General features: G+C 36.7%; 1 protein-coding gene across 1 annotated transcript; it reads left to right on the top strand.

Annotated features, from left to right (window-relative positions):
* Positions 1-12,184: 12,184 nt before the first annotated feature.
* On the top strand, positions 12,185-13,834 carry LOC142616349 (uncharacterized). Its single transcript, XM_075789222.1, has 2 exons — positions 12,185-12,272; positions 13,527-13,834. The coding sequence occupies exons 1-2, from the start codon at positions 12,185-12,187 to the stop codon at positions 13,832-13,834; spliced, it is 396 nt and encodes a 131-aa protein (XP_075645337.1).
* The last annotated feature ends 2,189 nt before the right edge of the window (positions 13,835-16,023 follow it).

The following is a 16,023-nucleotide window of genomic DNA, read 5'->3' as shown; positions in this document are numbered from 1 at the left end:
TCTTTTTCTTTTTTCATTTTGTGGTTTATGTAACAAAATAATACTACACAGTTGCGGAGTCAATATTTTGGGATGACTGATGTTGCTAACTACTACTAATTTCATTATATTGGTATTACAAATTGATAAATCGATTGTTATATCACAAAACAAAAAGTAATTTAGAAATTAATTTATAATATTGTTAATGTAGCACAAACCTTTTTTTAGGCTATATGTAAAACTCATTTTCTATGTTTCACTAAAATTTATTTCAGTTTTCTAACTTTACTTTCGTTCATTTCGGTCCTCTAATTTTCAAGTTTATTCAATTAAAACTTTTCCATCAACTTTTGTTATATGTTATGGTTAATTTTCTAATTTTTTAAATTTTTCTTCAAGTTTTTTTTAAAATAAAAATTAATTAATTAATGATTGAAAAGTATTTTCTAAATTTTGTTTTTCAAAAATTTTTAACAAAAGTAAAGTTAGAAGACTGAAATGAATTCTAAAGAAATATATATATATTTTTTTTAGAAAGAATTCTAAAGAAACTTAGAAGGTGTGTTTTGCATTTTAACCTTTTTTTTTTTTAATTTATTATGACCTCAATTGTTAAGTTTATTATAATAAATATTTTCTTTTTTAAAAAAGGAGGCACATGTTGGAAATATTTTAGTAAATAAAAATAAAAACACTAATAATATCCTGAATAGTATTAATAAGAACAGAATATATAAAGAGAAGTTTAAGAACGATCTCACAGTGCTATAGAATTAGGTTGTTAAAGTTTTGTGTCCTATAAGGTTGATTTGTGCTACCTGCAGTAAAAATCAATATGACTGGTTCTCTTGACCGAATAACCCCCTAGAATCACACTGTAGCATTAACATTTGTGTTAAAATTTCCACAAACAGATGTTCAAAAACAACCTTCTAATATGTATTTTCTTCCTCTCCCACACAAGAGAAAAAGTGTGGGAGAGAAAGAACACTTTTAGGAGAAGAAAAGAAGAGCTCTATTTTTTTGATCGAGATAGAGAACAATATATATATATATATATATATATATGTTAATAGGCAAAGCTAAGATTAGATTTCAAATTAGAATTAAATTAAAGTCTAATTTTGCGCCGCATGTTAATCTAAGCTTTTAAATTTTTGTTCCAAGAGAGTTAATTCAGTGTAAATTGGATTCCAATTAGATTTTAATTTTGTGTCACGTGTCCCATCTAATCTAACTTTTTTAATTTTTGTGCCAAGTGAATTAAATGAGTATAGAAAACAAAGAGTCCAATATAAATGAGCCATAAAAAAACCTAATCATATATCTAAGACTATATATAAAATTAGAGGAAAAGAAAGTTTTAACAATTTTATATTTATGAGTCATTTTTTGTGTAACTAAAAATAATTCAAATTTATAAGTTATTTATGTAACATACCATGACTATGTATGGTTCGTTCGTTACTAACTACATAATATATATATATATATATATATATATATATATATATATATATATATATATATATATATATATAACCAAAGGTTAGAGAGAATTCAGTTAGAATTAAAATTGAATTTTGCTTTTGTTAGCTTTCCATAAAAATTAAATTGTTTAGATTTTTTTTGTTATTAGTTCTCTAAACTAATAAGTATATTTTTTTATACTCTTTCTATTAAGATATTTTGTATGCAAAGATCTTGAACCTAAAAAATTGTAAATGAACTGAACAATCTTATGCACCTATCACCATTTAATTTAGGAGATACTATTGGAAGTATTGTATTTAGTAGAATTTCACGTATAATGACTATGAATTTTTATTTTATTAATAGTATCTAATAGTGATTTTCAAAGTTATATACATAATAGCAATATAATGAGAAATTTGGTGTAACTAATATCATGAAAATTGCAAGGGAAAACCATTTTAATACCTTTAAATATCCTAATCGAACTAATATCCTATATATTTAATAACCTAAGCTAACATCAATAGCATCAGTTCAATTTATCATTCTCGTGCGTAAGTTTGGGCTTCATACTAGTTTCAACTTATATGAAAGAACTCTAATGGCGTGTTAAATAAGTCACTAGGCCAATCAAACAACAATAAAATAATGAGTTAAATTACTAAGGAAGTTAATCTCCAACAGGCTGATCTAATGGTCACAAACAGCATTTAAAAGCTCAAACGGGTTGAAAAAGAAGAAGAAGAAGAAGAAGTCCAAAGCAAAGATGAGACGGGGTTGGAGTGTGATATTGAAAAGGCCCAAGTTCACACTAGGCCTAATATCATAAGATATCAATTCTTCCTACAATGGCATATAAACACAAAAAGGAAGTCACCCTAAACTAATGTTGGACTCACAAAAGTAGTCAAAGACTCGGGAATAGGGGTGTTAATGTTCAACCCAACCCGCGAACACGACACGAACCCAACACGGGTTTTTTCAGATTAGGGTTGGGCCTTAGTGGATTTGGGTTATAAACGGGTTGACTCGAAAGCGACACGATAAGAAATGTGTCATAAGCAGGTTAACTCATGTAACCCGCAATAGACACGTTTGATACGCCAATTTATTTGTGTCAACCCGAAATGACCCACTTAACACAACCCGTTTAACTCGTATAATAAATAAATATTTATTTTATTTTAGATTTGTCAAAATACCTTTTATATCCAACATATATTTTAAATTTAAAAAGAAAAATGAGTAATTACTAAAATTTACAAGGGATATAATTGAAAATTGAAACTTTACAAACCCTTGATCTCTAAACCCTACAAACCCTAAATCTCTAAACCTTCTTATAAATATATCTTTTTTTTTTTATAAATATTTCAGCCGTACTACTCTTCTCACGCTCAATTCTCAAACTCAAAGTGTCAACTCTCAAACCAGTTATTGCTTTCTCTCTCTCTCTGTGGAGTGTATGCATTTCATTTGAAGTGTAAAGAACTTATTTCTAGATAAATGTTATATTTTTGTTGAACTATATTATTTTGAATATGGGTTGAAGACTTGAAGTGTATGCACTACTTTTGGGATATAAAAAAAATTTATTTCTAGATGGATGTTATATTTAATTTTATGCAAGTTGAATACCCCTACCTCAACATGACACGAACCTGACACGCTAACCTAAATTGACACCCCTACTCGGGAACAAACCCACACCAACACCATATTTTTATTTATTACATTATTGGACTTCATGAATGCTTAGAAGCATAGACGACAGGTTTTTTAATGCCCATAATATAATTGGATATGGACCTTCACAACCAAATACAATCATTCAGTTCAAGGCATATCCAAGGTAAAGACAGGGTCTAGTGACCTGGGGTTTCATCACTTTGCCCAAAATAAAGACATAGTCTAGTACTTTGAGAAGTTGTAATTTTGTCCAAGGTAAAGACATGGTCTAGTACCCCGCATTCTCTATATTTTTTAGCGTGATAGGATCTTTATTTCGCTGATGGACAAATTGAATCTGAATTTGATGACCTAAACACTTAATAAAAACAAAGATGAGAACAAAACAAGCATTAATATATAAATCAAAAGTAATATTTTTTTTAAAATTAGATACATTCCATGGTCGAGCTATAGGCATTTCATCTAAATCTTCTAATCTAAAAGCCCCTATCCCTGCAATAGATGTCACTCAATACAAGCCTTCCTAGGTAGGTCCGAGGTTGCCTCAAGTTAGGTCTCTAGTGTTCCCTGAGACTTTACTTAACACCAGGTCCCTTAGGATGAATTCCCTACACTTCACGACCCTGTTATATCCACGGCTAACCCTTTGCTGGTAATTCATGAGCTTTACCGAGGCAACCTCATGGTTTTCTTCAGTTAGGTCCAGCTGCTTGCCCATCAAGTGGTTGCTTTCTTCTTCCTTGAATTGATCAGTCATTGAAGTTGGCAGCCCTATGGAAATAGGAGTTTGCCCCATGGATCTTCTCGGTGTAGTCTGATATGACCATAACACACTTGGGAGCTTCTTGGTCCACTTCCCTTTAGAGTCATCTAACTTTCTCTTTAAACCATTGACTATGGACTTGTTTGTTGCTTCAGCTTATCCGTTGCCCTAGGGGTAGGATGGTGTTAAGTACCTATTGGTAATCCCTAATTTTGTGTAGTATCATTAGAAAGCCTTGCTATCGAACTGAAGTCCATTATTCGAGATAAGGACCTTGGGCACACCAAACCGTGTCACAATGTTTCTCCACACAAAATTCCTGACACTTGTATCCCAAATATTAGCCAAAGGCTCGGCCTTAACCTATTTAGTGAAAGAGTCTGTCCCAATTAGAAGCCACCTTTGATTTCTCATAGTCCTAGGAAAATGTCCCACTATATCCAGATCCCATTATGCAAAGGGCCATGAGCTGGTAAAAGGATTTAGAATCCCACCAGGCTATATGCTAATAGCAAATCTTTGGCATTGATTGCATTTCTATGAGTACTCTTGTGCTTGATTCTACATGTTTGGCCATTAATACCCATGGGTAAATGCCTTATGAGCCAGTGATCTTTTGCCAATGTGGCTCCCATAAATCCCCTCATGCAGCTCTTCTAGAAGTATTTCCACTACCTCGGGGTGGACACATAGCAAATATAGTCCAGAGTATGACCTCTTATATAGCTTTCTATAGACACCACATTTTGTACCCCTTATGACTTAGGTCCCCGTTCCCCAATGATGCTGAAACTCTAAGGCTTAAGGTTGGTTTAGAGCCCAATCTGATTACAAATTGACTTGAGAGATGTTAAAATGGAAAATATAACTTTTTATGAGCAAACAAATCTATTTTTGGAAAATAAAAGGCCAAGGAAACCCTAGGCCTGCATACACAAGTTTGATGCATGTGTACGTAGGCACGAACTTGCGCGCGTAGCTAGGGTTCTAAAAACTATGAAAGGCAAGTTTTTCTGCTTTAATGTTGAGATTTGGAACAATTCCCACATCGTTTGGGAGTCGTTCCAAATCCCTATTTTCAAACTATATAAAGCCATACATGGTACCTTTTCAAAAGACACATAGAAAATCCTAAGGGAAAACCTAAGATTCACTAGAAATAGTGAATCAAAGAGAGTTTTTTACAAAACATCCTTAAGTCAATTTTCTTTTGATTGGAAACTTTTCTGGTCTTGATCCTCAAGTTTTGAAGTTTACTAATAATTTTTGGTTGGTTGTGAATAGATTTGAATGAGGGGAATGGTCAAAATCAAGCTAAAGAGCTTTTTGTTTTAAGGTATATGTTCTAACCTCTTTTCTTTCATTTTTGCCTTTAATCTAGTTTTCAACTTGTTTCTTTGCTTTGTTTGTGTTTAGATATGTTTGTTTAGTTTAGATTCTTGTTATTTTTGTGTTTAAAAGCATGTTAGGTTACTAGGTTTGCTGTTTTTAAGTTCTACTCTATTTTATGTGTTTCTGAGTTTCTGGGTTAGGGTTTATCAAGTATGTCTACTTACACATGATTCTATATGCGTACGCACACAACTAGCCTGCATACGCAAGCCTATGTCTGCACATGCATACTCGTGTCTAGAAACCCTAATTCAGGTTCTCTGCTTCTATTTCTTTGTTTCTTTCATATGATATGCTTTTATTTTGTCCCTATTTTATGTTTTTGAGACTCTATCTCTCTATTTGTTGTTTTCATGTCCTTAACATGATTAGATTAGGTTTTTCTCTTGTGTTTTCTTTGCCTTACCATCAACATGCATATAACATGATCATGCATTAATGCCATGGGTGTTGTGATGTAGTAAGGTAAGTGAGGTAAGCCATGCATTCACATGAACATACATTTTGATGAACATGTTTGTTTGATGTTTGATTTCATGCCTAGATGTTTAGGATAATTTGAGATGCTATGATAGATGTATTCTAGGATCTATGATGTGATGAGATGCTATGATAGATGTATGTTAGGATGAGATGCCATGATAGATGTATGCTAGATTTGGTTGATAAGCATGATAGATATATGGTTAGGGTTATGGGATGATTGGTGCCATGTTGATTGTTAGATGCATATTAGTGTGTGTGTGTGTGTGTGAGTTAGAATGCAATATTGAATGTGCCTTTAATGAGATTAAGACGTAAGACACAATGAGTGGAAGCCACCACACTGGTTGGACGGTTTTGGGTGCCTAACACCTTCCCAAAATCGTACCTAAACTCCAAACCTATACTCTGGTAGTAAGATCAAGTCCTTCCATGTAAGAGCGATATATACGTGGTTCTTAGACCATAAAACTAGGTGGCGACTGTAAAAGCCACATTTTGAACCTTTATGACTTAGGCCCCCATTTCCCAATGATGCTCAAACTATAAGGCCTAAAGCCATTTTAGAGCCTAATCAAATATCAAATTGACTTGAAGAGTGTTAAAATAGAAAATATAACATTTTATATTTTTGAAAATAAAATGACCAAAATGGCCCTCGACCCACATACGTGGACCAAAGCATGCGTACGCAGGTGCTTGCATACGCAGGTTTAAGAAAGACAAGTTTTCTACAATAATGGCTGAGGTTTGGAATAAATCCCACATTGTCTGGAAGGTGTTCCAAACTCCATTTTTTCCACTATATAAAGCCTTACATGGTACATTTTCAAGACACACAAGAAATCCCACAAAAAAAACTAAGATTCACATAGAAAATAGTGAATCAAAATGGAGTTTTTTTACAAAACACCCTCAAGTCAATTTTATTTGATTGAGACCTTTTCTAGCCCCAATCCTTTTAGTTTAACGTTGTTGGTCACTTGTTTAATGACTTGTGATAGATTTGACTGAGGGGAATGGTCAAAATCAAAGTTTGGGAACTCCTTTTTGAGGTATCAAGCTTTAACTTTTCTTTTTTTCTTTTTCTTTTTTTCTTTTTTTCTTTTTAGCCTTTTCTTTTTTGTTTTAATCTCGTTTCTTTACTTAGTTTACGTTTATACATGTTTGCTTAGGTTATTTTTATAGTTCTTTTATGTTTTGAGCATGTTTGGTTGTAAGAATTAGGATTTTTGTTTATGCTCTGTTTTTTTTTTTTTTTTTGTTTTGTGTTTTTTGGGTTAGGGTTTTAAACAAGTGTCATGCACGCATGCCATGAGCATGTGTACACTAGTCAAACCTTGCATATGCAAGCCTCTAGCTGTGTGCACATGCACTTGCCTAGAAACTCTAATTCGAATTTCTTATTTTGCTTGGTTTGCTTGTTTCACATGTTTTGCCTCTGTTTAAACCTTTTCCATATGTTTATATGTATTCGAGTCTCTGTCTTCTATGCTTGCTTATCTTTAATATGTTTAGATTAGGGTTTTATGTTTATGTCTTGTTTAAATACTATGAACATTCATTCACATGCTCATGCATTAATGCCTTAGGTGCTAAGTTAAAGGTAAGTCATGCATTGATATGAACATGCATTGGATGGTGTATGTTGTTTAATTTTTTGTTCTGTATCTTTCAATTCCAGTTATATACTTTATATGATTTTGTGATTGCCATGATATGCTTGCTGCCATGTTTGGGGTTGCTGCCTTGCCTTGAGATGCATGATAGGGTGTTCACATGTTAGATGAATGTTAGGGTTTCTTATTTGGGTACCACCCCTTGTGTCCACAGTGGCGACTCCTCTGGGGATAGCGAGTTTAATTCCTATGTGTTTTATTTCTTAACCTTAATAAAAACTTTTTCAATACTTGTTTGCACACATATCACTTGTTCTCTTTTGTCCCTTAACCTCAGTTGGTAAATAGTGGGAAGATGGAAGGCTCCATTCGGGCCCAAATATTCCGAAATTCATCCCACCAACTCACAATCGATGCCATCACCTAAATGGGCTTTGAGTATGTTAAAGGTTTGCTACCAATCCACTATGGGGTCCATTTAGGCCCTCGGTTGGAATCATAGCCCACCTAGTTGTGAGTGACCTACTTATCTACCCCTTTAACCTTAGGGAACCTACCCACATTGAGATCCTAGACGTTATCACAAAGGATACCCTTTATATCTCTTGTTTGTTCAACCATATATCATGTGTTCACCTAATTCTAAAGAACAAGTAAAAGATGTAAAAATGGAAGGGATGGCCCTAAAGTTAAGGTATAGCCTAAGATGTTATGGGATAAAAGAAAAGAAGTTCTCACATATAAAAGGCTTGTTCCTAAATCCAAAGGTATATCTTAACTTGAAAGGTTCATAAGACCACAGCCTAATTGCTATCATAGGCCCAAGTGGAAAAAGACCTTTTGAAAAAGAGAACTTTGGGCCTAAGATAACAAGTATGCTATGGACTTATCATCCAAAATCCTACAAAGCCAATAGGAACTTCCATAATCTTGGGCCTCCTTGTTGCATGCCTAGGCCCAAAATGATGAGAATTTCATGGATTTTGAGAGGAAGGCTACAATATATTCTAGCTAAAGGGCCATTTCAAAAAAAAAAAAAAATGGTAAAATGATAAATAAAAATGAAAAGCCCAAAAGTGATAAATACATTGTAAGCCCATGTTTGAGACAAAGAGTTGAAAATTTCTAAGTGCGTTCTAATGAAAGCCCAAGAAAGTAAGATGAGAGTTTTATTAAAAATGGACCAAAGCCCAATAAAACAAGAGGCAAAAATCCATGAGAGGGAAGGGAGTGATATTGTAATTGGGCCTTCATTAAAATGAACTTAAGAATTTTCTAAGGACATTTAAAAAGTTTTTTAAAAAAACCTTTAATTGGGACGTGAACTTAATGAAAATGAACTTAATGGGGCTTTTTTTCAAGCATCATTGCGACCACCGCTAAAGCACCCAATCCTGTAAATGTAAGCGCCATCATGCCTTAACAAACACTAGCCTACCCAAACAAAGCTCGCCGAGAATTCTCCAACCTAGGAATGACCCTCACTCAAGCATATGAAAACCTATCCTCCAAAAGATTCATCAAACCTCTAGACCCTACACCCATGCCTAATCTCATACCTCTCACTTGGAACCTTAATGAATATTGTCATTAATTACCATTAATCTGACCAAAAAACCGATAATTGCTTCCACCTCAAACACGAGATACAAGATCTCATAGACAATGGGACCCTCTCAAACCCCAAAGTCATCACCAAACCCAACATAATAAAGAAATATTTGCACGATTACCATAAGGCTCCTCCTTTATACCAAAATTGGGTGCAAATAGATGAGATCAAATGAGATTTCTCAAAGTTGATAGAGACCACAAATGTCGATATCAAAGCCATGGAAGTCTAAAGGATATAGGATAAAGAAGATGAAGCCTTGAAGGAGGCAGTAGCGGTGTGGGGAATACTCCCCAAAAGAATGACGGAATTAAAGAAAAGGATATTGGAGGACAATGTACCAAATATCACTAGGAGTGGGAAGCACTTCAAGCCATCCTTTTTGGAAAAGGATCATCTTGGTAGAGATTTAGGGGAGGTTTTAAGCCCACGGAACCTAAAGAAGACAAAGAAGAAGAAGATAGGTTCTTAATGCAATTGAAGAAGACTGAAGCTCATGTGTCCATATGGGGCCTACTCATGGCCTCTCAAAAGAATCATAAGACTCTCTTGGACACTTTGAATGGGAAAAAGTACCTATAGAAACTACACCACAATAAGTTTTGTCTCTCATTTAAGTCGAGGGCTCTTCACACCCCCTCCTTACCTTTTCTGATGAAGATCTCCCTCCTAAAGGAGCTACTCACACTAGACCTTTGCAAATCACCATTGAATGCATGGGTGCCAAGGTTCTGATGGTTCTTATTGACAATGGGTCCGCCTTGAATGTTTGTCCTTTTAAGACTGCCCTCAGTATTGGCCTAGATAGGGAGAATATCATCCCTTCTCCCTTGACTCTAAGGGCACATGACAATAATTCAAGGAAGGTCATGGGTACTGTTAAGGCTCCTTGAAATATTGGACCAACGGAAACTATCGTGGAATTTCATGTTATGGACATCACCTCAAATTACAACCTTCTCTTGGGAAGAGCTTGGGTTCACCCCAATGGAGCAATCCCCTCCTCACTACACCAAAAGATGAAAATCCCATGGAAAGGAGAAATTGCCATATAGTACTTGGAGATGGTGAAATTATAGCACCGATTTGTGGACTCGAGGAAGGAGGAAGTGAGCTTTAAATGAGTGGCTTTGAGTTTGTGAATATGGCTAACTATGGGTTAAAGGATGAAAGGTATGTTATCGACTTGTTCCCATATTGTAACCATGAGGTGATTGAAATGATGAAGAATATGGGACAAATGCCTGGAATGGGCCTTGGGAAAGAAAGAAAAGGGATAGTTGAGTCCCCCAATGTCAAGACTTAAGTGACTAGGGAAGTTTTAGGATTCTTTGAAGGCTGCAATGGAATCAAGAAAAATCATGGTACTCTCAATGGGAACTTCGTGAAAGGAGAAAACTTCCCTTATTGTGGCTTCCTTGAACCTTGGGTGGTAAGGATGGAAAAGTGCATTCGGGTAGGGAAATGTTCTCTAATGAAAAGTTCACCTTTAAGAAGAAGCCTACCATGGTGATCAAAGAGATACAAGAAGAGGTCGATTAGGTGAACTACATGGATGCTGAAGCAATGAAGACCATGATGAAGACAAGTGGGGACATGTTTGCCATCACCAATGAAAAGCCAAGTGATCCTTCCAAATTCATCATGCTTGTTGTGGGGCCCATTAATAATTGGACTTGGGTTAGGTTTTTTGAAAACATGGGAAAAAAATTTCGTAATACAAGTTCCAATGTACTTTTCAATAAGATGAATTTTGATTTGGCTTACTTTGATGTGTCCCATAACATTGAAATTATGCACTCGAATGATTCAAATGAATTTGATAATGAAATTAATAAACAATTGGAAAAGAAAATTGAACCTATGGAACCAACTCTTAAAACTATTAATTTGGGCAATGATGAGAATCCACGCTTAATTGAAATTGGCACAACTCTAAATAAAAAAGAAAGAAAAGATCTTCAAGAACTCCTCATGGAATTTCAAGAGGTGTTTGCATGGTCCTATGAAGATATGCTTGGAATTGACCCCGAGATAGCTCACATCACATTTATACTCATGATCATATGGTGCCCATCAAGCAAAAGTTGAGAAGAATAAGGACTGAATGGCTCTTAAAATTCAAGGAGGATGTCATTAAGCAATTAAAGGTAGAGTTCATCAAACCCGTACACTAAGCTGAATGGATAGCCAATGTCGTGCCGGTACCTAAGAAGGATGGGAAGATAAGGATGTGTGTGGATTTTAGAAACTTGACCAAGGCATGCCTTAAGGATGACTTTCCTATCCCTCACATTGATGTCTTTGTGGATAACACGGCTTGAAGTGCCTTGATTTCTTTTATGGATGGTTTCTCGGGGTATAACCAAATGAAGATGGTTCCCAAGGACATGACCAAAACTGCTTTCATTACCGAATGGGGAATCTATTGTTACACGGTGATGTCGTTTGGCCTCAAGAATGCTGGGGCAACCTACCAAAGGATGGCTACAGCCTTGTTACATAATATGATGCATAATGAGGTAAAGGTGTATGTTGATGATATGATAGTGAAGTTCAAAGACAGAAAAAGCCACACCATAAACTTAAGGAAGTTCTTCAAGAGGATTAAAGACTATAGGCTGAGATTGAGCCCACAAAAGTGTACCTTCGGAGTAACCGCTGAAAAATTACTAGGCTTCCTAGTAAGTAATAGAGGGATAGAAGTTGACTCATCTAAGATCAAAGCAATATTGTAAATGCCTCCACCCAAAAGTGAGAAAGAGATAAGGGGCTTCTTGGGTCGATTACAATACATTAGTCGATTCATTGCTAAGCTCACTTCCACTTGTGAGCCCATCTTCAAACTCCTACGGAAGAATGAACCACATACATGGAACGATGATTGCCAAAAAGCCTTTGAACTTATCAAGGATATCTCCTCCACTCACCTATCCTAGTACCTCCACAACATGGAAAACCCTTACTCCTATACCTCTCCATCATAGGAGATATAGTTGGAAGTATGCTAGCATAAGAAGACGATGACAAGAATGAAAGGACCGTTTACTATTTGAGCAAGAGGTTTCATGATTATGAGACTAGGTACACCCCCATAGAAAAGTCATGCTTCACACTTGTTTAGGTCATACAGAAATTGAGACATATCATTTTACCTTTCCAAATATGGGTGGTAGCAAGAATGGACCCATTGAAGTATCTCTTCAAGAAGCCCGCTTTGAGTGGAAGATTGTCAAGATGGTTGATCTTATTGGTAGAATTCGATTTGAAGTATATAGCTAGAAAAAATATCAAAGGGAGCGTTGTGTTAGATTTTTATGCTGAGCATCCTATAGAGGGGGAAGATGGTAAAGAAGACTTTCCAAATGAGGACATTTTGGATGTTAAGTTAGGGACATGGAAGATGTACTTTAACGGAGCCATGAACTAATATGGGAGTGGAATAGGAATACTCTTGACCACTCCCTAGGGATCTCACATACCTTTGGCAATCAAGTTTAACTTTGAAGCAACTAATAACACGGCTAAATATAAGGCTTGTATTTCCAGAATTGAAGCTCTATAAGAATTAAGGGTAAAAGAGGCTGAGGTCTTTGGAGATTCAACTTTGGTTATAGCCCAAGCACAAAAGTTGTGGAAGGCGAAGGAGGAACACTTGAAACCTTATCAAAAATACTTGGAGGACTTGACTGAAACCTTTAACAAGATTGAGTACACCATCATCCCTAAAACTCAAAATCAATTTGTGGATGCCTTAGCTACCTTGGCCTCCATGGTTGAAAAACCTGAGGGAGTATGGACAAGGCCCTTGGAGATTAAGCAAAGTTATGAGGAAGTGCACAAAGGGAAGATCGAAGCTTCATTAATGACCGTAGAGGAAGAGGATGTTCTGTGGTACTATGACATCATGAAGTTCTTGGAACTAGGGGCATATCTAGATGGTGCCGACAAGAGAGAATGTCATTCTATTAGGATGATATCAACACAATACATCCCATGTGGAGGATAACTCTATAGAAGATCCTATGATGGTATACGCTTTCGTTGCTTGAAGAAGGAAGAAGCCAAGAGGGTAATGGAAGAAGTTTATCAAGGGTTTTGTGGCCCTCATATGAATGGAAGAATGTTAGCCAAGAAAATCCTAAGGATAGGGTCCTATTGGGATACGATGGAGATTGATTGTGTGGACTATGTGAAGAGTTGCCATGATTGTCAAACACACACCAACTTAAACCTTGTACCACCTAGTGAGTTGTATAGCATGACTTTTCCATGGCCATTCTCGATTTGAAGCATAGATGTGATTGGAAGGATAGCTCCTAAGACTTTAAATGGGCATGAATATATTCTGGTGGCAATTGACTATTTCACCATGTGGATGGAGGCAGCCTCCTACTCCGTATTGAAGGCTAAGCATGTGGCTCGATTCTTAGAAAACAACATTGTATGCTGATTTAGGGTGCCCTAAGAGGTCATCTCCGATAATGGTTCCCACTTTGAGGTGAAGTTCAAAGGGTCACGGAAGAATATGGCATTGAGCATCACAAGTCTTCACTGTATCGACCACAAGCTAATGGGGCCGTAGAAGCAGCTAATAAAAATGTGAAGAATATCCTAGTCAAGATGGTAGTGGCATACAAAGATTGGGCCGAGAGGCTTCCATTTGACTTATGGGGTTATAGAACTTCTATATGTGCATCAACTGGGGTAACACCTTACTCTTTGGTTTATGGTAGTGAGGCGGTGCTTCCTATTGAGGTGGAGATACAATCTTTGAGAGTGTTGGTGGAAACCAAGGTCCTAGAAGAGGATTGAGCTGAGGTGAGATATGAACAATTGGCCTTGATAGATGAGAAGAGGGCTAGGCAACAATATCATGCACAAGGGTACCAAAAAAGGATTGCTAGAGCATTTAATAAGAAAGTGAAACTGAGAAACCTGAATGAAGGGGACTTGATTCTAAAGGTGCTTAAAGATGAAAATTTTGATTCAAGGGGAAAGATGAAGCCAAGGTGGTCTGGGCCTTTTATCATTAAGAAGATAATGTTTGGAGGTTCTACAAGGATCACAGATTTAGATGGGGAAGAGATGCTTCACCCAATTAACGTGGATAGACTCCAAAAATACCACATTTAAAGAAAGAAGAAAAAAAGATTGCTAGGTTGAAAACCCGAAAGGGCGGCCTAGGCAAAAATTAAGGTAAAAGAACCCCACTAGATTGAAAACCCGAAAGGGCGGTTTAGGCAAAAGTTAGGGGAAAAGACCAAAGGCACGGCGAAATTCCAGAAGGGACGACATAGACAAAAATTACGTGGTAAAGGAAAAAGAAAAGAAAATAAAAATAAATAAATGAGATGATAATAAGCAAATATAATAAAAAGGTGATTCTCTCATTGCTCAAATTAAAATATGATAAAATTGTTTTCATAGGTGATTTAGAACATTTCAATCCTTTGTTAAATTCAAAAACAAGGACATAAGATTCATAAAAGTGCAAAAAAGTAAAATATGGGGCATATTAGGGTGGTCACTCAGTTCTCTTTGCTATCTTGCTAGTCCTCATGTAAGCTTTCTCATCCCTTAAAATCCACTTCATGTCATCCTCCAACCATTGCTTGTACCTCGCAGTGGGATAGATGTATCGAGGAGGAACAATGCCTTTCGTCACCCTACGGCATGGCCAAGCCTCACTAATCTTGCCCAAGATCCTATTGGTGAACACCTCGGTATGGAAGACACCTTCATCATCAGGAGCTGCTTGACATTCTCCAACTAAAGGCACATACAAATCCTTGCAACAATTATGAACCATGCTTGAGATATGCCACCACTCCACGACCTACTGGATGTCGGTCTCCTTGAGGTGACCCATGAGCTCTATGTAATCCTTAAAGCTTATGTCATTTTTATGAAGTCGGCCATCACTAAGATGCTTGGGGAGGTATGTGCTGAGAGGTACGGTAGAAGGTTGAAAAAGAAGAAGAAAAAGAGAGAAAAGAGAGCATGAGTGCAAAAAAATAAAAACAATGATGAAAGACGATATAAGGTGCCTCAATGAGTTGAAAACCGAAAGGCAACCTATGCAAAATTAGAGGAATCTCGCTAGGTTGAGAACCTAGGCAATAATTATGGATTATACTTGAAGAAGAAGAGGACTTCCCACAAAGAAGCTTGCTTCCTTCCTTCCTATGAAAGGCATCCAAACCGTTAAGGGTTTCCGCCCAGATCAAGCCCACCAGATTACCTTTCTCTAGCTCGTAAGCCACCATGCACATCCGAAGGTCCACACAATATGGCTTTTGGACCAAGAAATACATTGCAAGGGCACATAAGCAAAAGGCATGAAGAAAGTACAAACGCGGCCTCTCACACACAAGAGGGGCCAAACAGGAAAAATACTCAAAAGCCAACCTAAGGTTGAGCTTGCCAAAGACACACCACCTATTTTCCATGGTAGAAGGGACGCCAAACATAACTTGTAGTAGAGAAGGAAGGTCTCCACCCATGGTAAGGAAGATGAGATCATCAACGTCTGGTTCACCCATGATAGCACCAAATTATTCAATAGTTGAGCATAGTTCTATTCCATTGAAGCGGAAAACATGCTGAGAAGGAACCCAATAGCTGGACGCAGCACAAAGAAGAGGCTCATCCACCCTAATTTGATGGTAGGGAAAGACACAAGAAAGACCATAAGGGGCGATGGAATCCTTGAAATCGGGACCGAGCCTCCTAATCCAAGCCGAGACATCAAGTGGAGAGTTTTCTGCCATTAGATGACCTCAAAAAAGGGCTTTCTGGGTTGGAAATATGTTGGTGAGGGTTTTGGACTTAAACGACTACCTTTATACTTAAGTAGAGCAGTTAGGGTTTCTTCTAATTCGCAGCCCCCATACACAAGGTCAACCCGGCATACGCAAAGTCAAAGCTATATACGTAGGCCCATCCCCACGTATGTACGGCACTTGGCAAAAGCCCATTCTACCCTGTTTTGAGCATACTTT

This window comes from Castanea sativa, chromosome 11 (assembly GCF_040712315.1).
Source record: "Castanea sativa cultivar Marrone di Chiusa Pesio chromosome 11, ASM4071231v1".
NCBI classification, from domain to species: Eukaryota; Viridiplantae; Streptophyta; class Magnoliopsida; order Fagales; family Fagaceae; genus Castanea; species Castanea sativa.
This window is presented reverse-complemented; position numbering and strand designations above follow the sequence as displayed.

Coding starts and splice junctions, on each gene's coding strand:
- LOC142616349 (XM_075789222.1), top strand. CDS start 12,185: ATGGGTGGTAGCAAGAATGGACCCATTGAAGTATCTCTTCAAGAAGCC. Junction 12,273..13,526: donor CAAGATGGTTGATCTTATTG/GTAGAATTCGAT, acceptor TTTGAGGTGAAG/TTCAAAGGGTCACGGAAGAA.